This window comes from Aquarana catesbeiana, linkage group LG03 (assembly GCF_042186555.1).
Source record: "Aquarana catesbeiana isolate 2022-GZ linkage group LG03, ASM4218655v1, whole genome shotgun sequence".
Classification (NCBI taxonomy): Eukaryota; Metazoa; Chordata; class Amphibia; order Anura; family Ranidae; genus Aquarana; species Aquarana catesbeiana.
In genome coordinates this window covers 516,147,041-516,171,189 of record NC_133326.1, presented here as the reverse complement: position 1 = coordinate 516,171,189, position 24,149 = coordinate 516,147,041, and the positions used below count along the sequence as shown (strand labels likewise).

The 24,149-nt window shown below is 42.8% G+C and overlaps 1 protein-coding gene across 1 annotated transcript in view; it reads left to right on the top strand.

Annotated features, from left to right (window-relative positions):
- The window catches only part of ADAM19 (ADAM metallopeptidase domain 19), a 123,657-nt gene that overhangs the window by 39,289 nt on the left and 60,219 nt on the right, over positions 1 to 24,149 (top strand). Inside the window, exon 4 of the mRNA XM_073621174.1 lies at positions 11,578 to 11,656. Within this exon, the coding sequence (XP_073477275.1) occupies positions 11,578 to 11,656 (79 nt within the window). The remainder of the gene's footprint in view (positions 1 to 11,577; positions 11,657 to 24,149) is intronic.

Below are 24,149 nucleotides of genomic sequence, written 5' to 3'. Positions count from 1 at the left end.
GGTCAGTTTTTAATAGGAAAGCAAGGGGACTAGCAGAAACATCAGGGATTTCACATAGAGATAGCAATACAAAGAGAACAGGATACTTTCTCATACAAGTACATGGTATAGCAGGCTCCTATCAGGAATATGAAGTGTTGGGGTAACAAACGCTTTAGGCTTAGGTATTTTACCTGCTTTCACCCACTTTAGGGCCCTCTTCTCCCCTCATTTCTTATCCTGGTGCCATAGGGGTAGAATGTACAGTAATATATCCCAAAGGGGGTTACAGACCGCTAGAAAAGCTTGAAAGAAATGTTGACTCTATCCATAACTAGAGTTTGGCTTTAAGGTAGAATAAAAGCCTGGAGAATTTAGCTGCTAGAGAGTCTCAGCTTGGGAGTCTCCAAGAAATACAAAAAAAAAAAAAAACAGGTGAGTCGACCTTCCAGCACCCTCCTGAATTGAATACCTGCTTTGGTGGTTCTTGCCTTTTAAAATCGACATGTAATGTTCACCATATTGTATTATCTCCTAAAACACAAAGGATGGCCATCGCCGTAGAATAGATTAAATAGAGTGTCCAGTGTATTGTTTTCATCTGATACTACCAGCCATTATTAAAGGATAAGAAATAGCTGTGACTTTGTTTTTCCTGCAAGATGTGACCTCAGGAGGCTGAATGCGTGCCCTTGTCTGGAGTGAGTGATGAGATCATGCTGATGACATCACACTGTCTGCCTACAACGACCCTCTGACAGTGATTTCATTGTGCGATATATCCTGTGGCTCTAAGCCAGAATCTCTATTCCCCTCTGACTCCCAGCAAGCTTTTAGTTTAATGAAACCTGTTTGCTGGACCTCCTTCCCCCTCCCCTATGCTAGCACGGAGGAAGAGGACGGGATGGCTGCTGCTTTTATGACAATCTCTTAATGACATTATCTGTGTGCAACTTCCGACAGAATCAAATCTGGAAGGAAGAAAGTGAAAAGGGAAAAAGCATCGCGTAAGCTAAAAAGCACAAAGAAAGCTGATTATTCAGTATCTGCACTACAACATATGCTGGCCTTAATTACATCTAATGGATAAATGAATAGTCTCACAGTAAAACAGTATGGTTATATATTATCCTAATGTTATACTGAATGCAAACAACAGTAAAAAAAAGTTTTACTAGTGGTGAAAATATAATTGCATTTAATATCTCATGTGATTAAAGGTCAACTTTAAAAAAAAAAAAAAAAAAAAGCAGCCCAAATGTCTTAGGCTCCTGACATAATCTAAACTAGAACCCCCGACCGAGTGCTTACTTACCTATTCCTTGCAGCTGCCTTTTTGCGTATTTATAGCATTCTGCCTGAAATCCTATTTGGTACTGCCTACGCCTGCGCAGTAACTCTTCCTAGACTTGAATGGGGAGGCACTCCTAGCATAGGAAGTGTGAACCTTTTTTTTTTTTTTGTGTGGAAATCATACCTTTAAACTGCACCCTAACAATATCTTATTTGTCACCTTTCGGTCAGTTAAATATACCATACAAGCGTTTTGTTATATCTCCTATAAGTGCAAAAAATACCTTTTGAGCCTTTCAGAAATCCAGTGCTGTTCTGTACACTCTCCTAAGTTCTCTAAAGCACTGTAATCAGTCAGGCCATCTCCCCCTTATATTATGAAGATTACAGAGCTGGCGGTGTTCAGTAGTCCTTTCAGTGCTGCTCCTCCTTAAGACCCCTTTTACACTGGAGGCGTTTTTCAGGTGCTTTAGAGCTAAAAAATAGCACCTGTAAAGTGCCTGAAAAAAGCCTCAGCTGCAAATCCAGTGTGAAAGCCTGAGTGCTTTCACACTGGGGCGCTGCGCTGGCAGGGCGTCACAAAAAGTCCTGCAAGCAGCCTCTTTGCAGCGCTATAGGAGCGGTGAATACACCGCTTCTATAGCGCCCCTACCCATTGAAATCAATGGGCAGCGCTGCCATACCGCCGGTAAACCACCACTGTATCGGCATTTTGCAGGTGGTTTTAACACTTTTCGGCCACTAGCGGGGGTTAAAACTGCCCCGCTAGCGGCCGAATAGCGTTGCTAAAACGACGGTAAAGCGGTGCTAAAAATAGCGCCGCGTTACCGCCGACGCCCAATCGCTTTCAGTGTGAAAGGGCTCTAAGCTTCGTACACACGATAAAAATATCAGACGATAAATCTAGTTTTTTTTTTTTTTTTTTTTTGCATGATTGTCTCGAAAACCAATAGGTTACTAAAGTTACAAAAACTCTCGTACAACAGATTACAACTTCAGAAATGATGTAATGTATTGTAATGTATTCTTTCATTTCCGAGCATGTATGGTCTTGGTTGAACATTTTTTTTCATACAAATACCATACTAATTACACAAAAATCATTTGTTCTGTTATCGTATGAGAACATTTTTCATGCTTGTTCTTTTCGGATATTTTCGCATGAACTGCTCGGCTCTCGAAATCTATGTACTAATGATTATCGAACGATTGCTCCGAGAGCGGTATTTTTCATCCCATTTTCTCATCGTGTGTACTAGGCATTAGATACAGTACAATTACTGAGTGTTGTCAGCCTAGGACAGGAAGTGCATAGCTCCCAACTGTCCGTCATTTGGAAGGGCTGTCTCTCTCTTTTAGAACCAAGTCCCTCTGTCCCTCTTTCCTCTTCAGTTGTCCCTCTTTTTGGTGTTCTGTATAGACCTCTTTTAAAATCTATTTGCCTACCAGATGTAATACATTACATTAAACCTTTCATCCAGCCTCTAAGGTATTGTATTTGTTATTTATAATACCAACATAATGCAAACGTGGTGAAAAAATGTTTTGTAAGTTTTTAACAAATTTTTTTTGTCTTAATTTTTCATGACCTCCGTAACTGTGGGTTGTGTCCCTTGCTTACTTTGTGTAGAGTTTAATGGTGTTCCTCTTTCCTATCTCAAATAGTTTAGAGGTATGAAAGTGTGTTACTGGCAGGATCACAAATAGAGATCTGCGAAACAAAGTTTGGTTTGTAGGAAGTTTGACAAACCCAGCAGGAAGTCCTTGAACCCTAAACATATTGTTGAACCCTTTTTACAGCTAATTTGCAAGCTATTGTTAAAAAAATAAGAAATGGGTAGCTGGACACTGCCATGGGGGAAATCTACCAATGTAAGAATGTTGGGGATGAGACCTTTGTCCCCTCAACATGGGGACAAAGTGCCTTGCAAGGGAAGGAAGCTTTGCCACCCCCCATTGCAAGGTACCCTAACAATGTTAAAGACATGTGGCCCGGTTGGGGGTATGGATGGTTGATGGTTCAGGGGATATGGATGCAGCGCACAATCACCACCCCCCCCCCCTCTTTCTTGGTCCCCCAGAATGCTTGCCTGGATAAGGGTCTAGTATTATTTTAAGGCAGACCTCATAAAATTTTTTTGTTTTTATTTTAAAAGGACCATACACAAACAAATCGGTGACGTCGTTGACCACACGTGGACATGACCATTTTTGGTCAATGTTATCACCTGTGATCCCTGGCGGGTCTGTTTGCAAACCAAAATTGGGCATTTAGGTGGGTAAGCTGGCCTATTATGGCTAGTTTGTTTGGTGCTACCTTAAAGTGCGAACAGGCGTGAGTTCAACCCAAAGCTTATTCCCAATTACCAGGTAAAAATAAAGGGAAAAAAGCCTAGAAGGAGCAAATTAAGGCAGCCACTTCATCTAAGGACTGGTATGCTACAATAATATTAAATTTTTGTTCTCGGGTTTTAGATACAGTTTAGAGCTTCAGCGCTAAGGACCAAATTGTTGATGTTGTAACCTGCAATATAATGAAATGCTCAGCTCTCCAGTGTGTTTAAATTCAAGGATCTTTGGGACATACCTGGAAATTTGTGTCCCTGTATATGTTGCTGGAACAGCTATAATGTAAAATAACACTTTTAGTATGTTCATTCTGTCGTGTTTATATAATAATTTGATTTAAAATGCAAACAAGCATTTTTAATCCACTGTAAAAACTGGACATAGGCAGTAGGAAGGTATCGTATAGACAATGTAAAGCTTATTTACCGGACTTTGTGTGGATAACATCCTTCCTCCGCTATTTCTGTTTGACCTCTAATCCTCTGAGTAAAGTCACATGACAAGCTGACATCAACAATGGTTTATGGCTGCTGTGGTATGAAGATGTCATAGCCCACCATCCCCCTAACAAGATTTATTACAGTAACTGATACCTCCTATAGATCTGCAGAAATAACCATGGTTAACCATTCAGCATCAGATTCTGGTTTGGATGTGTCTTACCGCAGACATAGTTGTGTCATCTGATGTGTCAAAGGCACCATAGCTCTGCGACATCAGGACCAAGGACAGGTCCCCATGGTAATATATATTCTCAGCACCAGCAACCTGGTGCAGGTAATTTTTGGCACAAGGCTTCCCATGCTAAGAACCAATGTGCATAGCTGCTCAGTGTATCATAAATAATCAATGTATTTAATATATTAAACCACCCCTAACACTTTACCATCCCCGAAAATGAGCCCATATCACTTAACAGCCATCTCCAAGCAATACGTAACTCCCTTTCACCCACTCAGTAATTTTTTATCATGTATGAACACACATTATCTCTTGGTTGACAGTTTATTTTGCATACTAATTGATTGTTGTGGGTTGACTGGGGCGTTCCTGTGGCTAGGAGAGATTTTATTGGTGATTATAGTTTATGCTGCAATATATTACATTTTTGTTCACGGGGTTAAGATGCAGTTTAGAGCTTTGGCACTAAGGACCAAATTGTTGATGTTGAAACCTGCAATCTAATGAAATGCTCAGCTCTCCAGTGTGTTTAAATTCAAGGATCATCGGGACATACCTGGAATTTTGTGACCCTGTATATGTTGCTGGAACAGCTATAATGTAAAATAACACGTTTAGTTTATTAATTGTGTCATGTGTTAATATAATAATTTGATCTAAAATGCAAACAAGCATTTTTAATCCACTGTAAAAACTGGGCATAGTTCCTGTGACTAGAAGAGATTTTATTGGTGATTATAGTTTATTTTGGGGGTGTTTTCACTGCTGACATTTTAAGGCCTCAAAAAAATGCAATAAGCAGCCAGAACATCAGTTTTTACAATATAAAATGGGGTTCTTCTGGGCAACAACACTGAATCAGAATTCTCATTTTATATATATATATACACACACACAGTATCTCACAAAAGTTAGTACACCCCTCACATTTTTGTAAATATTTTATTATATCTTTTCATGTGACAACACTGAAGAAATGACACTTTGCTGCAATGTAAAGTAGTGAGTGTAGAGCTTGTATAAATCCCTTTCTTGACTAAGCCTATTTCTGACATTTGGTGTTTACGGGAGCCCTGTTCAGAGTGGTGGGAGGTGACAGGAGGGGGGATGTCCCCTCCCACTCCTCCAGGATAACAGCCGAGCAGCTTTTAGTCGCATTGGTTGTTATCTCTGGAAAGCCAATCGCCCGCTCTACAAAACGGTACCGGGATGATGCCTGCAGCTGCGGGCATCATCCCAGTATAACCCTCGAGAGCCGTACGCTCGGCGGTAAGGGGATAACAGTGTAAATTTGCTGTCCCCTCAAAATAACTCAACACACAGCCATTAGTGTCTAAACAGCTGGCAACAACAGTGAGTACACCCCTAAGTGAAAATGTCCAAATTGGGCCCAATTAGCCATTTTCCCTCCCCGGTGTCATGTGACTCCTTAGTGTTACAAGGTCTCAGGTGTGAAAGGGGAGCAGGTGTGTTAAATTTGGTGTTATCGCTCTCACTTTCTCATACTGGTCACTGAAAGTTCAACATGGCACCTCATGGCAAAGGACTCTCTGAGGATCTGAAAAAAAAAATTGTTTCTCTACATAAGGATGGCCTAGGCATAAGAAGATTGTCAAGACCCTGAAACTGAGCTGCAGCATGGCGGCCAAGACCATACAGCGGCTTAACAGGACAGGTTCCACTCAGAACAGGCCTCGCCATGGTCGAACAAAGAAGTTGAGTGCACGTGCTCAGTGTCATATCCAGAGGTTGCTTCTGGGAAATAGACATATGAGTGCTGTCAGCATTGCTACAGAGGTTGAAGGGGTGGGGGGTCAGCCTGTCAGTGCTCAGACCATACGCCGCACACTACATCAAATTGGTCTGCATGGCTGTCATTCCAGAAGGAAGCCTCTTCTAAAGATGATGCACAAGAAAGCCCACAAACAGTTTGCTGAAGACAAGCAGACTAAGGATATGGATTACTGGAACCATGTCGTGTTTTCTGATGAGACCAATATAAACTATTTTGGTTCAGATGGTGGCGTGTGTGGCGGCAACCAGGTGAGGAGTACAAAAACAAGTGTGTCTTGCCTACAGTCAAGCATGGTGGTGGGAGTGTCATGATCTGGGGCTACATGAGTGCTGCTGGCACTGGGGAGCTACAGTTCATTGAGGAAACCATGAATGCCAACATGTACTGTGACATACTGAAGCAGAGCATGATCACCTCCCTTCAGAGACTGGGCCGCAGGGCAGTATTCCAACATAACAAACCCAAACACACCTCCAAAATGAGCACTGCCTTGCTAAAGAAGCTGAGGGAAAGGTGAAGGACTGACCAAGCATGTCTCCAGACCTAAACCCTATTGAGCATCTGTGGGGAATCCTCAAATGGAAGGTGGAGAAGTGCAAGGTCTCTAACATTCACCAGCTCCGTGATGTCTTCATGGAGGAGTGAAAGAGGACTCCACTGGCAACCTGTGAAGCTCTGGTGAACTCCATGTCCAAGAGGGTTAAGGCAGTGCTGGAAAATAATGGTGGCTACACAAAATATTGACACTTTGGGCCCAATTTGGACATTTTCACTTAGGGGTGTATTCACTTTTGTTGCCAGCAGTTTAGACATTAATGGCTGTGTATTGAGTTATTTTGAGGGGACAGCAAATTTACACTCTTATACAAGCTGTACACTCACTACTTTACACTGTAGCAAAGTGTAATATCTTCAGTGTTGTCGCATAAAAAGATATATTAAAATATTTACAAAAATGTGACAGGTGTACTCATTTTTGTGAGATACTGTATATTGTTGGCTGCCAGTTTAATAAGAACATCTGTTTGATGAGGTTATACATACCAGAGCTCATGGATTTAAAAGCTGTGTTGATATTTGAACCTTTTTGTAATTTTTTGTATCAATAAAAATACTTTTTTTATATACCAATTCAGTGGTTTAATTTGATCTTTTTTGCTGCCTGAAAGCCCTTGGGAGCACTTTTTTGTCTTCTTATATAGAGGCTGGTCTTCAAGCGGTTAAAGTGTAAACCTAAAGCTGACCATACGTGGATTGAAATTCAGCTGGTTCTTTACAACCGCCCTGTCCGATTTTGCTGGCAGCACTGATCAGTGCATTCTGACGGCACTGGCTGAACCAAAAAAACTGATTCATTTTGCTGGCAGCACTGATCAGTGCATTCTGACAGCACTGGCTGAACTAAAAAACTGATTCATGTATGTGCTGCTTTAAGCAAAATCTATATTTTTCCTTTTGGCTAGAATGCTTAAAACCCATGCCAGTGTTTTTTGTTTTTTTTTGTCTTTTTTGTTTTTTTGGCAGGGGTGGGTGATTAGGGGATTATAATCTGTTCTGTTGGAAATATTTTGTTTCACTTCCTATCACAGAGATGCAACAGATCAGCCTTTCCTGACCTTTTTAACACAGGAAGTACACTTACCTGTTCAGAGATCCAGCGCTGTCCTCACCTGAGCCGAATCTTCAGTCAGCTTTGGGTCCAGGCGCCGGCATCTTAAAGCGCAGTTGATGGCAAAGAAATTCCCTGCAAGGCAGTGTCATAATGTGCTAGTATACATTGCATACTAGCACATTATGAGAGACTTACCTTAGAATGAAGCCCTTCAGTGCCGTGCTGTCAGCGCTGAGAGGGCTGACATCTTCCCCCGGTCTTCCTTCCGGGTTTGCTTCCTCCGGCTACATGAGTGGCTGGGTGGCGTGATGTTGTCACTCCTGTGCATGCACGCGGGAGCCGCCATTTATGGTACAGACCTGAAGGTTCTGTCAGTGTATTGCAGACCTTCAGAGCGCATGCACCGGTAATGCATGCACTCTGAATATCTCCTAAACTGTGCAAGTTTAGGCGATATTCACAGTATCTACAGGTAAGCCTTACTGTAAGCTCGCCTGTAGGTACAAGTGGTAGAATAGAGTTTACTACCGCTTTAAGTAAGGGAAATGAGCAGTGAAGCCTTGCGGCGCTTTGTAAATGGTCCTGCAGTCTTCTGGGACCTGTAATGTGTCCCAGAAGGCTGCAGGGGAAAGAGGGGGCGAACTTCTGCTCGGATCAATGTGGTGTTCCCGACTGGAAGTGGGAGCGGGTACCTGTCAAAACCACCCCCAATCCCCAAAAAGTGCAACTATTAAAGGGGGGAGCGTGGGATGCAAAAAAAGTGGAACTTCCTGTTTTGGGTTAACTTTCGGTCTCATGGAACCCTGCTAAAAATTATTATAACTACAGCTCTGGGTATATCAGTATGGACAGTATGTTGGACAGTATGTTATATAAGAATAAATAAAAGAAAGAAAGAAAATACTTGACATACTTGACAAAATACTTGACATACTTGACATTTTGAACACCCAGGGCTGTTCTATACAACAACGTTATTTTCAGTAACGATAAAGATAATAAACAAATAAATGATAATGTTCAGAACAGATGAAAAGCAGGACAAATTGTAAGGGTTTCTTCACATTGGTGGTCAAAAAAGGGTCCCTTACGCTAAAGGAAGAATGCTCCATACAATAATAGTCAATTGGATTGAATGTTTAAAATTACAACACTGGCACCTGTTTAGTAATGGCAATCTGCCTTTAAAAGTGAGGTATGGGTTTGTGAAAAACTTATACTCACAAAGGTGGATGCAGCTAAGCCATCACTGGTGTTTGATCGCTCAGTTCACGGTCTGAGGTCGGCGGGGGACTGATGCAGCGTCACTCCAATGCTGCATCAGTCTCCCGCCCGCTTCAGACTGTGAACTGAGCTTAACTCTGTCTTCAGCCTGCAGAGGGCTGGTGACTGTCAGTCACTGGCTCTCGGCTCTGCCCTTCTAACGCTCACTGGACCGCTGGGTTGTGGAGGCAGCAGAGAGGCTGGCTCAGGCTCCCAGCAACTTGCCAGCTGCGGGTCTAGGCATCTGGGTGGATCACAGCTATAAGACCAGGATCTTTTCAGATCCTGGACCGGCTGAGTGACGTCAGCATTCAGCAGGCTCTATCCCCGCTCTCGGCTGAAAACGGGTCACAGGAGTGCAGAACGAACTGCATTCCTGTGATCCATAGGAGAAGTACAGCCAAAAAAAGCCAACAAAAACTTTTAAAGTGGTTCTAAAAGCAGAAGGTTTTTTATCTTATTGCATTCTATGCATTAAGATAAAAAACCTTCTGTGTGCAGCAGGCCCTCCCCAATACTTACCTAAGCCCCATCTCGATACAGTGATGTTGCATGAGAGTCTCGGCTGTCCGGGACTCTCTCTCCTGATGGGCTGAGACACAGTCAGTGAGCCAATGAGGAGAAAGAAGGGGCGGGGCCACACCATGACGCCATGTCTGAATGGACACACAGCAGCGGCTCACCTCGGGTGCCCCCATACCATAGCAAGCTGCTTGCTGTGGGGGCACTCAGTAGAAGGAATGGGCCAGGAACGCTGGTGAGGGACCTGAGAAGAGGAGGATCTGGGCTGCTCTGTGCAAAACCACTACACAGAGCAGGTAAGTATGACATGTTTGTTATTTTAACCACTTCCCGCCCGCCCTATAGCGGATTGACGTCCGGGAAGTGGTTCTGTCATCCTGACTGGACGTCATATGACGTCCAGCAGGATAACATGCCGCAGCGCGCCCCCGGGGGCGCGCATCGCGGCGATCGGTGGAGCGGTGTGTCAGCCTGACACACCGCTACACCGATCTTGGTAAAGAGCCTCCGGCAGGGGCTTTACCACGTGATCAGCCGTGTCCAATCACGGCTGATCACGCTGTCAATGGGAAGAGCCGTTGACAGACGCGAGTAGAGGAGAGCCGATCGGCGGCTCTCCTGGCAGGGGGGGTCTGCACTGATTGTTTATCAGCGCAGCCCCCCCTCAGATCACCACACTGGACCACCAGGGATCGCCACTAGGACCACCAGGGAAGGGGCAACATGGATGGCCAGGTATGTACCCCATGGCCATCCACATGTGCCCAATCTGTGCCAATCAGTGCCCACAAATGGGCACTGATTGGCACCATTATGTCACTGATCTGCCCAGCAATGCCCAGATCTGCCCAGCAATGTTTTCTCAGTGCCACCTGTCATTGCCCATTGGTGCCACCTGTCATTGCCCATTGGTGCCACCTGTCAGTGCCCATCTGTGCCCATCAGTGCCCACCTATCAGTGCCACCCATAAGTACCCATCAGTGCCACCCATATGTACCAATCAATGCCACCTACGAGTGCCCATCAGTGCCGCCTATGAGTGCCCATCGGTGCCACCTATGAGTGCCCATCAGTGCCGCATACCAGTGCCACCTATCAGTGCCCATCAGTGCCACCTATCAGTGCCCATCAGTGCCGCCTATCAGTGCCCATCATCAGTGCCCGTTAGTGCCACCTCATCAGAGCCACCTCATTGGTGCCACCTCATCGGTGCCCATCAGTGCCGCCGTATCAGTGCCCATCAGTGCAGCCATATCAGTGCCCGTCATTGAAGAAGAAAACGTACTTATTTACAAAAAATTTTAACAGAAACAAAGAAAAACTTGTTTTTTTTTTAAATTTTTTTATTTGTTGCACAAAAAATAAAAACCGCAGAGGTGATCAAATACCACCAAAAGAAAGCTCTATTTGTGGGAACAAAATGATAAAAAATTTGTTTGGGTACAGTGTAGCATGACCGCGCAATTGTCATTCAAATTGCGACAGCACTGAAAGGTGAAAATTGGCCTGGGCGGGAAGGTGTCTAAGTGCCTGGTATTGAAGTGGTTAAACACAAAAAAACTAGACTAGTATCACTTTAACTTCCTAAAATCTGTCTGGAACTCTGGTTCTGCCTCCTAGAACATGTGACAGGGAACACCATCTGACGGGGAAGGAACTGGTAATGTAGCCTTCCCAGGATGCATCTTTAGGACCCTGGTTACATCATCAATGCCTCACTCAACAAATAAAAAACTTAATTAAGTAAAAGAGATTTGTTTAGCTATTGAACATACGGTAAAATGATTTCATATCAGTATGCAGAGCTGCACCTTTTTAAAGCCGGTCATCCATAACAGCACCCATATTTCTGTACTAACAGGTACCCTTTAAGATAAATTATGTCAATTTTCTGACCAGTTGCAACATTTCTTTAACAGTTTTTCCAGTTCTTTGATTTAATGTGCTGCTTGGTGTTGCTCTTTAACAGCATCAGTTTGAAAGTCTGAAAGAACAATGTTTGCACTGTTAACAGTATTGGACATCATTTACACTGTAAGAAAAACGATTAATTAACTTTTCATTTTCATAATTGCTTTGCAGACAACTCATCCACATGAATTACACAGAGACCCATTACAGCCCCGGTGACATTCCTATCATTCGGAAACCCAATATGACGGTATGATCCACAGTGCTGTCTTTGTGCGTGTTTCTTTATTTTACAGATTCTGAAGAACAAGGTCTAGATTGCTGTACGTATTATGTATTAGTATTATTATTATGTGCTTTGCTAGATATTTACCCTGCAAATAATAATACTTCAACAATTTCCTTCTGAGCTCACCACAAAACCTAACACCATTTTTTGTATGTCCAGCCACAACAGCTTTTTTTGTTTTGGGGTGAGTGGTAAAGCATTAGAACCCTTGTCAGATTTTTTTGCTCCAGGATTAAAATAAATAGCCATGCGTAAGCACTGCTTATCTTCAACATGTCATAACAAGGGCAGGACGTTCACATAGCCAACACAGGCTGTGTCGTAGGGCAGCAGGGCTACCACATAACCACCCACATATATTCCTGAGGTAAGATCTGTGAAGGTTTTCATTTATCCAAGTTATAATATAGCTAGCAGTATTTGGTCATAATTAGCTTGACTTGTTCTGTAATGTTGAATACGTTTCACCACACATCCAAATGGCTTTCTCCGCTCCAATGAGTATCTGGAACATACCCCAACATTTATAGCCATGCAAGGTAACTCGGCCACCTTTATCCAGTCACCATGGAATGTGTCACGGCAGATGTTTATGTTCTAAGAACATGATGGGAGATGTGAAACCCCCATTGCATTGTGCCATATTACCATACCTTGTGTGGCTACAACTGACCTTGTTGATGGGATAGCTAGGCTTTACAGTTGACTATCACAGGATGAGGACAGTTGTCCTAGGGGTACAGGATGTATACATCTGCCCATGGCCATACCTAAGCTGGTTTGTACAGCCCCTGGCAAAAATTATGGAATCACCAGTCCCTGAGGATGTTCCTTCAGTTGTTTATTGTTGTAGAAAAAAAGCAGATCACAGACATGGCCAAAAACTAAAGGCATTTCAAATGGCAACTTTCTGGCTTTAAGAAACACTAAAAGAAATCAAGAAAAATAATTGTGGTGGCCAGTAACAGTTAGATTTATAGAACAAGCATGGGGAATAAATTATGGAATCACTCAATTCTGAGGAAAAAATTATGGAATCACCCTGTAAATTTTCATTACAAACACTAACACCTGCATCAGATTAAATCTGCTTGTTAGTATGTAGGTAAAGAGGGTAAATCATCACGCAGTGTTGCACAAGATGTTGGTTGTTCACAGTCAGCTGTGTCTAAAACATGGACCAAATACAAACAACATGGGAAGGTGGTTAAAGGCAAGCATACTGGTAGACCAAGGAAGACATCAAAGCGTCAAGACAGAAAACTTAAAGCAATATGCCTTAAAAACAGAAAATGTACAACAAAACAAATGAGGAACAAATGGGAGGAAACTGGAGTCAACATCTGTGACTGAACTGTAAGAAACTGCCTAAAGGAAATGGGATTTACATACAGAAAAGCTAAAAGAAAGCCATCTCTAACACCTAAACACAAAAAAAACAAGGTTACAATGGGCTAAGGAAAGGCAATCGTGGACTGTGGATGATTGGATGAAAGTCATATTCAGTGATGAATCTCGAATCTGCATTGGGCAAGGTGATGATGCTGGAACTTTTGTTTGGTGCCGTTCCAATGAGATTTATGCAGATGACTGTCTGAAGAAAACATGCAAATTTCCACAGTCAATTATGATATGGGGCTGCATGTCAGGTAAAGGCACTGGGGAGATGGCTGTCATTAAATCTTCAATAAATGCACAGGTTTACATTGAAATTTTGGACACTTTTCTTATCCCATCTATTGAAAGGATGTTTGGGGATGATGAAATCATTTATCAAGATGATAATGCATCTTGCCATAGAGCAAAAACTGTGAAAAAATTCCTTGAAGAAAGACACATAAGGTCAATGTCATGGCCTGCAAACAGTCTGGATCTCAATCCAATTGAAAATCTGTGGTGGAAGTTAAAGAAAATGGTCCATGACAAGGCTCCAACCTGCAAAGATTATTTGGCAACAGCAATCAGAGAAGACTGGAGCCAGATTGATGAAGAGTACTGTTTATTACTCATTAAGTCAATGCCTCAGAGACTGCAAGCAGGTATAAAAGCCAGAGGTGGTGCAACAAAGTACTAGTGATGTGTTGGAGTGTTATTTTGTTTGTTTGTTTTTCATGATTCCATAATTTTTTCCTCAGAATTGAGTGATTCCATAATTTATTCCCTGTGCTTGTTCTATAAATCTAACTGTTACTGGCCACCACAATTATTTTTCTTGATTTCTTTTAGTGTTTCTTAAAGCCAGAACGTTGCCATTTGAAATGCCTTTAGTTTTTGGCCATGTCTGTGATCTGTTTTTTTCGACAACAATAAACAACTGAAAGAACATCCTCAGGGACTGGTGATTCCATAATTTTTGCCAGGGGTTGTATAAGGGTGGACCAAGCAATACAAAATGTTTTGTTGTCATAAGCCAATCATGTGAATTCCTATGTAGCAGTACAACAGTCAAGCATGCATGGTTAAAAGAGAAGTATGGTCAAAACTCTTTTGGCCATACTTCTCTTCTGGGTCATAAAAGTGCACTTAGTTCTGCACTCCTGCTACCCAGATTTAACTGACAGTGAGCTAAAGCCCACTGCCGGCTGACATCACAAAACCAGTCCAGGCTCTGAAAGGATCCCAACTTTAAGCAATTTATTGACTCTATCAATTGACCTGTGTACAACCAGCCTGTTGGAAAACTTTCTCTTGATCATCGCCACCGGCTATAGCTTGTGGTGTTGATGAGTGTATTCTGATGGTGGGGAAATTTCTCCGCTGTCCAAATACAACAGCTCAGTGGGAGGGATTCCTCCATCCATATCGAGTGTGTGGATAGAAGAATAGAGTCATTTTTTTTTTGTTCAACCTGCTGGTTGAACAAAAAAAAATGACTTGTCTATGGCCAGCTTAAAGTGTTATTAAACCCAGGACCCTGCATTCACTATATCTGGTCTCCCACAGAACATGGAAATGCAATTATTTTAGTAAATATAAACTGCAAAATACCTTTTCTCATCTGCAGTATATAGCAGTCTTCTAAATTCTGTAAGTGTCTGGTTAAAGCTTGTAGGAGAATGTTTCATTTTACTCTGACTGTCCTAAGAGGCTGCAGGATCCATAACCTTCTGTCTTGACAGTGCTGATTGGCCCTGTGTTAATACCATGCATCCTCCCAAGAAGAAAGGAAATATCTAGCAATACACACCAAACTGAGCATGTGCAGAGTGCCCCCAAGGCTCTGGTCTATCAAGAGATGGACTGGAGACAGTTTAAGAGGGGAGGATTAGAGAAGACAGGATCAAACAGCCTTTTTACACAATGCAGAGGATTTACCCTTTGGGTTCCACAGTGAAAATATATACTGACTTTACTGTTGTGAGTTAGTAACACTTTAACTGTGCATCTAGTTCAAGCACTTATCTTATTGATAAGATGCAAAAAAACAGCTACACCATTAATAATTTTTTTTTTTGAATGGTAAGTCTTAGTAACTGCTCTATATTGTCTTTAAAGCATACGTAAACGCAGTCAATAAAATCTTAAATTTGATTTCACATGTAATGTAATGTTGAAACTCGATAAAATAATACCTGGTGAAGGCCCTTGCTTGGGTACTACCTCTGATAGGATGAGAATGGGGACTGCTCCCAATCCTCGTCTCCCAGTTATGCTTCTGTGTTGTCTCCATAGCACGTGGGCTTCCAGTGGTGACAACAAATGCCTATTTCAACACATGTGGCATAGCAGAGGCATGGTTCACTGTTATAACCCTCAGGAGGCTTGCACCATGTAATTTTTTAATTGAATTTTGATCTCCCTACATTTCTGGAGTCCATGTAGTCAGGAAGTGGCTACAGGAGATCAATAACACAAAGATGAAAAAAAGGAATGAAAAAAAGTAAAAAATTAAACTGTTCTACAGTGCCTTGCAAAAGTATTCACCCCCTTGGCATTTTTCGTGTTTTGTTGCCTCAACCTGGAATTAACATGGATTGTTTGAGGATTTGCATCCTTTAATTTACAGAACATGCCCACAGCTTTGAAGATTTTTTTTTTTTTTTATTGTGAAGCAAACAACAAATAGAGCAAAATAACAGGAAAAAGTAAATGTGCATAACTATTCACCCCCCTAAAGTCAATACTTTATAGAGCCACCTTTTGCGGCTATCACAGCCCCAAGTCGCTTTGGATAAGTCTCTATGAGCTTGCCACATCTTACCGTTGGGATTTTTGCCCATTCCTTCTTGCAAAACTGGATTGAGGTCTGGGCTTTGACTAGGCCATTCCAACACATTTACATGTTTCCCCTTAAACCGCTCAAGTGTTGCTTTAGCAGTGTGTTTGGGTTCATTGTCCTGCTGGAAGGTGAACCTCTGTCCTAGCCTCAAATCACACACAGAGTGGTACCTGTTTTGCTCAAGAATATCCCTGTATTTAGCACCATCCATCTTTCCCTCAACTCTGACCAGTTTCCCAGTCCCGACTGCTGAAAAACATCCCCACAGCATGATGCTGCCACCACCATGTTTCACTGTGGGGATGGTGTTCTTTGGGTGATGTGATGTGTTGGGCTTGCGCCAGACATAGTGCTTTCTTTGATGGCCAAAAAGTTACATTTTAGTCTCATCAGACCAGAGCACCTTCCTCCATACATTTTGGGAGTCTCCCACATGCCTTTTTCGCAAACTCAAAATGTGCCATTTTGTTTTTTGCTGAAAGTAATGGATTTCTTCTGGCCACTCTGCCATAAAGCCCAACTCTATGGAACGTACGGCTTGTTGTCGTCCTATGTACAGATACTCCAGTCTCTGCTGTGGAACTCTGCAGCTCCTCCAAGGTTACCTTAAGTCTCTGTGCTGCCTCTCTGATTTAATGCCCTCCTTGCCCGGTCCGTGAGTTTTGGTGTGAGGCCGTCTCTTGGCAGGTTTGCTGTTGTGCCATGTTCTTTCCATTTGGTTATGATAGATTTGATGGTGCTCCTAGGGATCATCAAATATTTGGATATTTTTCTATAACCTAACCCTGACTTGTACTTCTCAACAACATTGTCCCTTACTTGTTTGGAGAGTTCCTTGGTCTTCATGGCAGTGTTTGGTTAGTGGTGCCTCTTGCTTAGGTGTTGCAGCCTCTGGGGCCTTTCAAAAAAGTGTGTATATGTAATGACAGATCATGTGACAGATCAGATTGCACACAGGTGGACATCATTTCACTAATTATGTGACTTCTGAAGGTAATTGGTTGCACCAGAGCTTTTTATGGGCTTCATAACAAAGGGGGTGAATACATACGCACATGCCAATTATCAGTTATTTATTTCTGAAAAATAGTTTTATGTACATATTTTTCTAATTTTACTTCACCAACTTAAACTATTGTGTTCTGATCCATCACATTATAATTCAGATAAAAAAAACATTGAACTAAAGGCTGTAATGTAACAAAATAGGTAAAAAGCCACGGGGGTGAATACTTTTGCAAGGCACTTTATTTTTATTGTAGTTTTCTTTGAAAATTATTTTTATTGAAATTTTCATAATAAAGATGCAAACAGATTCAACATTAAGCACTACAATACACCAGCACCAGTGAACAATGCAGTGACAAGTTTCTTGTAAAAAAAAAAAATTAAAAAAAAGGTAAATAAGAAAAACAAAGTAAACATGTAAAGAGTCAAATCACATCACCCCAGGAATACTAATAGTAACTAAGCCAAAGTGTTTTATTTTTAACTAAAAAAAAATAAAGTGTTTTGTGAAACTGAATGCCATTTAGTTAGGGTTTACATCTACTTTAAGATGGAGGTTAGCTTACTAGGGAACCTTACAATGACTGTCCTCTGTTGCCTCATCATGTATAGCCAAAGTACTGCATTTATATATGACAGATTGTGTTTTAGTTTCCCTGGTCCTCAGCAGCCATCTACTCACCCCAGGTGACCGAGAATATTCTCCATAAAATTTAATTATTTGCATTCAGCTGATTCACTGATTTATCTCCACTGTCTCTCCTTCTGTTCTACATCAAACAAGGGCAGTCACAGGACGTCCTGGCTTCTGTGCAGTTTGTTTTAGCCATAGTGCTAACTCCGTGTGATTTTCTGCTTCTACACCATTTCCTCAGATAAACTTGTGGCCCATTTTTGGTTTGACCTGCAGTTCCTGACTTTACTTCCTGCCACACTTCTCAATGCCTTGGGGTAAACCATTTTGGGAAGTAGGTCAGGAGTGAAAAGATGGCGCACTCTGCCAATAGCCCGGGGTTATTTGGGCCTGCACACGGCTCGGGATTCCATATTTATTTATAGAACATACAGATACAAGCCATGACATGACTGACAGAGAGGTCAGAGGAGGACAGATGTGGTCAGATGCACAAGCCTGGCTGTTTATACAGATGCTCGGAGGATGCAGATATTTACTGGCAGATGTGTATTACTCATTAATTAGCAGGCTGTTTTTGTCTAAAGTGAAACATCAGCGTATTTATCTGTTTATGCTCTGGGGCAGTGTATAGCTCTGTTGTTTGTATATTTACAACTTTACATTTTAGGCTGTATGTATGAAAAAAAAACACATTTTAAAGCTCAATTATCCCGACTGTGTTTATACTATGTGCAAGGGGTAAATATTAGCCTATGGCAGATACGGAATTTAGGTTAAAGCCTAACGCCTAACCAAAATGTATCTGTTAGTTTTGGATAAAGCAGCTAAAATGTCTGTGAAACCATTGGGGAGGTATTCTTTCACTTCCTGTAGCAGGGACACCCAAGCCCTGAGAGATGGTAAGAGGGATCCAAAAGGGGGAGGAAGTACCGTAATTCAGAGCACCTCATTGGATTACATGGCCAGTGTTGATTAACAGTGGTGAGGGGAGGTGGGGGTAGCAGCAGTGATAGCGGTGATACACAATGCTCCTCCACACAATGCCTAGGGTGACAACGCTGGAGTGGATTTACTACAGGCCCTACAGCATTGGGGAACAGACCCAAAGGGCTGGCAGGATCACCAATAATTTTTTTAAATATTTGTTTTCAAGAAGAACATTGGAATAATGTTTTCAAAAACTTTTTTAAGGAAACCCACAATAAAGTTTTCAATCGTTTTTTTGATGATGCATCAAAATAATCTGAATCACCAAGAAATTGTTTTCAATAATTTTTTTTCATCCTCCCTTTGCTCAGAATAGATAAACTTTTGTTAATGTAGATAGCTTAAAGTAGAACTATAGGCAAAACTTTTTTTTTCCATTTTTTTTGGATAGGTTAAAGGAGGATTATAGGGTATACCCCTGTTAGTTTTTTTTTTTGGCATCTGTGTCCTAATGAGGAGATCTACCTTCCCTTCCTGTCCCACAGCCAAAACAGGAAGTGAGAGGAAATCCCTGCAAATTTAAGGGAATCTCTTGAGGCCCCTCCAGGTCACCAGAACTAGTGTCCCCATTGGAAGATTTGCCCTCTATTACTTTTCTGACGACCACCCGAAATATAGGATTTCCTTTTACTTTCTCTTTAATAATAGTAAACAGGACAAACCGAGTGGATGAACCTCCCTAAAGGTGGCACAAACAGCAATAAAAACTGACAGGTGTTCGAATTCACCTCCAAATATTGCCTTTATTTATATTTTAAAGGATAAGTTCACCCCCTCCCCCCTAGTACCTGTTTTGACAGTGAGCGGGGGATCTCCCCCCCCCGCTGCTGTCACAATCTAAAAAAAGCAGTCTGTGAATGGGAAAACTACAAGTCCTGACAGCCTTTGCAGCTGTCGGCTTGTAGTTCTCAATGAACTACCAGGGTGCTGTTGAGCGTTCTAGGTTGTTCATTGAGCTTCCTGTCAGACTGTGACTGCCTGCCCATACGAGGTATGAGAAGACAGCTTACACAGACAGTCTGCAGGACCGTGGCATTACACCCGAGATCTGCCGATTTGTGAGTGCAATTCTTTAAAGATCCCTAACAAAAAAAAAATACATTTTTTTTTTTACCTGACAAGTACATTTTTTTTAAAAGTGAACTTCTCCTTTAAGCTAACCATACGCTATGCAGTGCTTACAATCACAGAAAAAAAAAAATCAAAAATCAATGCAGGTACCCCTACTAGGTACACCATTGCCTTTTCCACTATTATTCAACTTTTTTTCATGTACCCTTAAATTCCTGGAATGTATACTTGGGTGTACACAAACCCCAGGTTGGGATCCACGGATTACACTATAAGTATGTATACAGTGTCTGTATATGGGTTTGAATACTGTGTGTGCCACCTTCTGTGTCTGTACCAAGGCCAAACATTCCAGGGTATGTAAACTTTTTATCAGGGCCATTTGGGTGATTTCTGTTATCATTATCATTTAAAAAGGATCCAAAAACGATGTGATAATAAATGGCTTCATGTGATTGCTATCCTTAAACCCTTCAGCCTCGGAGGATTTTACCCCCTTCCTGACCAGAGCACTTTTTGCGATTCGGCACTGCGTCGATTTAACTGACAATTGCGCGGTCATGCGACGTTGTACCCAAACAAAATTGACGTCCTTTTTTTCCCACAAATAGAGCTTTCTTTTGGTGGTATTTGATCACCTCTGCGCTTTTTATTTTTTGCGCTGTAAACAAAAGCGACAATTTTGAAAAAAACGCAATAATTGTACTTTTTGCTATAATAAATATCCCCCAAAAATATATAAAAAAACAGATTTTTTCCTCAGTTTAGGCCGATATATATTCTACATATTTGTGGTAATAAAAAATCGCAATAAGCATATATTGATTGTTTTGCGCACAATTTATGGCGTCTACAAAATAGGGGATAGTTTTATGGCATTTTTGTTTTCAATTTTTTTTTTTTATTAGTAATGGCGGCGATCTGCAAATTTTTTTTTCGGGACTGCAACATTATGGCGGACACATAGGACATTTTTTACACTATTTTAGGACCATTGTCATTTATACAGCGATCGATGCTATAAAAATGCATTGATTACTGTGTAAATGACACTGGCAGTGAAGGGGTTAACCACTAGGGGCCAGTAAAGGGGTTAAGTGTGTCCTAGGGAGTGATTCTAACTGTTATGCAGCATACACACGAGCGGACTTTTCGACCGGACTGGTCCGACGGACCGAGTCCGGCGGACAATCCGATCGTGTGTGGGCTTCATCGGACCTTCAGCTGACTTTTCCAGTCGAAAATCTGACGGACTTTAGATTTGGAACATGCTTCAAATCTTTACGTCGTAACTCCGCCAGACCCAGAAATCCGCTCGTCTGTATGCTAGTCCGACGGACAAAAACCAACCCTAGGGCAGCTATTGGCTACCTGCTATCAACTTCCTTTTTTTAGTCCGGTGTACGTCATCACGTACGAATCCGTCGGACTTTGGTGTGATCGTGTGTAGGCAAGTCTGTTCGTTTAAAAAGTCAGTCGGAAGTCCGTCAAAAGTCTGCCGGAAAGTCTGTCGGACCAGTCCGGTCGAAAAGTCCGCCCATGTGTACGCGACATTAGGGGGCTGGACTTCAACACACAGGACAATGATCACAGCTCTCGATGAAGGAGAGCGGTGATCTCTGTCCTGTCACTAGGCAGAATGGGGAAATGCTTTGTTTACAAAAGCATCTCCCCGTTCTTCCTCTCCGTGACAGGATCGCGGACATCGAGTCCGCGGGACCCGTGGTCACGGACACCACTTCTTAACGGGGACGTACCTGTACGCCCTTTTGCCTACCAGCGCCATTCTGCTGACGTACATCGGCGTGCGCTGGTCAGCAAGCGGTTAAATCAAAGTTTTTTTTGGCACGATCAGTCATATTTTCAATATTAATGCCAAAATTTCACAATTTCTGTCAGCGTATGCAAACTTTTGAGCACAACTGTATATCAGGAATATGAAATGTTTGGTTTACACATTCTTTAAAGCTTTTAAAGCACCCTTCCCTAGTCTCAGAATACAAAATGTAGAGCGGCAGTACTGGCTGTAGTTTTAACCACTTGCCGACCGCCTCACGTCTATATACGTGAGCAGAGCGGCACGGGCAGGCAAAATCACGTACCTGGTACGTGATTGCCTTCCCGCGGGCGGGGGGTCCGATCGGACCCCCCCCCCGTTGCCATCGGCGGTCGGCATTTGGTTGGGAGCGATGAGAGACGAGGGGGAGACCATCCGATCGTGGTCCCCCCCTCGCGATCGCTCCCAGCCAATGAGAAACATCCCCTGCCTCTGTATAGTACACACAGGCAGAGGATGTGATGTCATCTCTCCTCGGCTGGGCAGTTTCCGTTCCAGCGCCGAGGAGAGAGGACATGTAAGTGCACCAACACTCACACAAACACAGTAGAACATGCCAGGCACACAAAACACCCCCGATCCCCCCCGATCGCCCCCCAATCACCCCCCCCCAGTCACAAACTGACACCAAGCAGGTTTTTTTTTTGTTTTTTTTTTTCCTGATTACTGCATAGTGTCAGTTTGTGACAGTTAGTGTGGTAGGACAGTGAGTGTTAGCCCCCTGTAGGTCTAGGGTACCCCCCTAACCCCCCCTAATAAAGTTTTAACCCCTTGATCACCCCCTGTCGCCAGTGTCGCTAAGCGATCATTTTTCTGATCACTGTATTAGTGTCACTGGTGACGCTAGTTAGGGACGTAAATATTTAGGTTCGCTGTCAGCGTTTTATAGCGACAGGGACCCCCATATACTATCTAATAAATGTTTTAACCCCTTGATTGCCCCCTAGTTAACCCTTTCACCACTGATCACCGTATAACTGTTACGGGTGACGCTGGTTAGTTCGTTTATTTTTTATAGTGTCAGGGCACCCGCCGTTTATTACCGAATAAAGGTTTAGCCCCCTGATCGCCCAGCGGTGATATGCGTCGCCCCAGGCAGCGTCAGATTAGCGCCAGTACCGCGAACACCCACGCACGCACCGTACACGCACCGTACACCTCCCTTAGTGGTATAGTATCTGAACGCATCAATATCTGATCCGATCAGATCTATACTAGCGTCCCCAGCAGTTTAGGGTTCCCAAAAACGCAGTGTTAGCGGGATCAGTACAGATACCTGCTAGCACCTGCGTTTTTTCCCCTCCGCCCGGCCCAGCCCAGCCCACCCAAGTGCAGTATCGATCGATCACTGTCACTTACAAAACACTAAACGCATAACTGCAGCGTTCGCAGAGTCAGGCCTGATCCCTGCGATCGCTAACAGTTTTCTTGGTAGCATTTTGGTGAACTGGCAAGCACCAGCCCCAGGCAGCGTCAGATTAGCGCCAGTACCGCTAACACCCACGCACGCAGCATACGCCTCCCTTAGTGGTATAGTATCTGATCGGATCAATATCTGATCCGATCAGATCTATACTAGCGTCCCCAGCAGTTTAGGGTTCCCAAAAACGCAGTGTTAGTGGGATCAGCCCAGATACCTGCTAGCACCTGCGTTTTGCCCCTCCGCCCGGCCCAGCCCGGCCCAGCCCAGCCCACCCAAGTGCAGTATCGATCGATCAGTGTCACTTTTTTTTGTAGCGTTTTGGTGAACTGGCAAGCACCAGCGGCCTAGTACACCCCGGTCGTAGTCAAACCAGCACTGCAGTAACACTTGGTGACGTGGCGAGTCCCATAAGTGCAGTTCAAGCTGGTGAGGTGGCAAGCACAAGTACTGTCCCGCTGCCACCAAAAAGACAAACATAGGCCTGTCGTGCCCATAATGCCCTTCCTGCTGCATTCGCCAATCCTAATTGGGAACCCACCGCTTCTGCAGCGCCCGTACTTCCCCCAATCACATCCCCAACCAAATGCAGTCGGCTGCATGAGAGGCATTTATATGTCCTCCCGAGTACCCCTACCCAACGAACCCCCCCAAAAAAGATGTTGTGTCTGCAGCAAGCGCAGATATAGACGTGACACCCGCTATTATTGTCCCTCCTGTCCAGATAATCCTGGTCTTTGCATTGGTGAATGTTTTGAACGCTACCATTCACTAGTTGAGTATTAGCGTAGGGTACAGCATTGCACAGACTAGGCACACTATCACAGGGTCTCCCAAGATGCCATCGAATTTTGAGAGACCCGAACCTGGAACCGGTTACAGTTATAAAAGTTACAGTTACAAAAAAAAGTGTAAAAAAAAAAAAAAAAAACACAAACAAAAATAAAAAAAAATAGTTGTCGTTTCATTGTTCTCTCTCTCTCTCTATTCTCTCTCTATTGTTCTGCTCTTTTTTACTGTATTCTATTCTGCAATGTTTTATTGTTATTATGTTTTATCATGTTTGCTTTTCAGGTATGCAATTTTTTATACTTTACCGTTTACTGTGCTTTATTGTTAACCATTTTTTTGTCTTCAGGTACGCCATTCACGACTTTGAGTGGTTATACCAGAATGATGCCTGCAGGTTTAGGTATCATCTTGGTATCATTCTTTTTAGCCAGCGGTCGGCTTTCATATAAAAGCAATCCTAGCGGCTAATTAGCCTCTGGACTG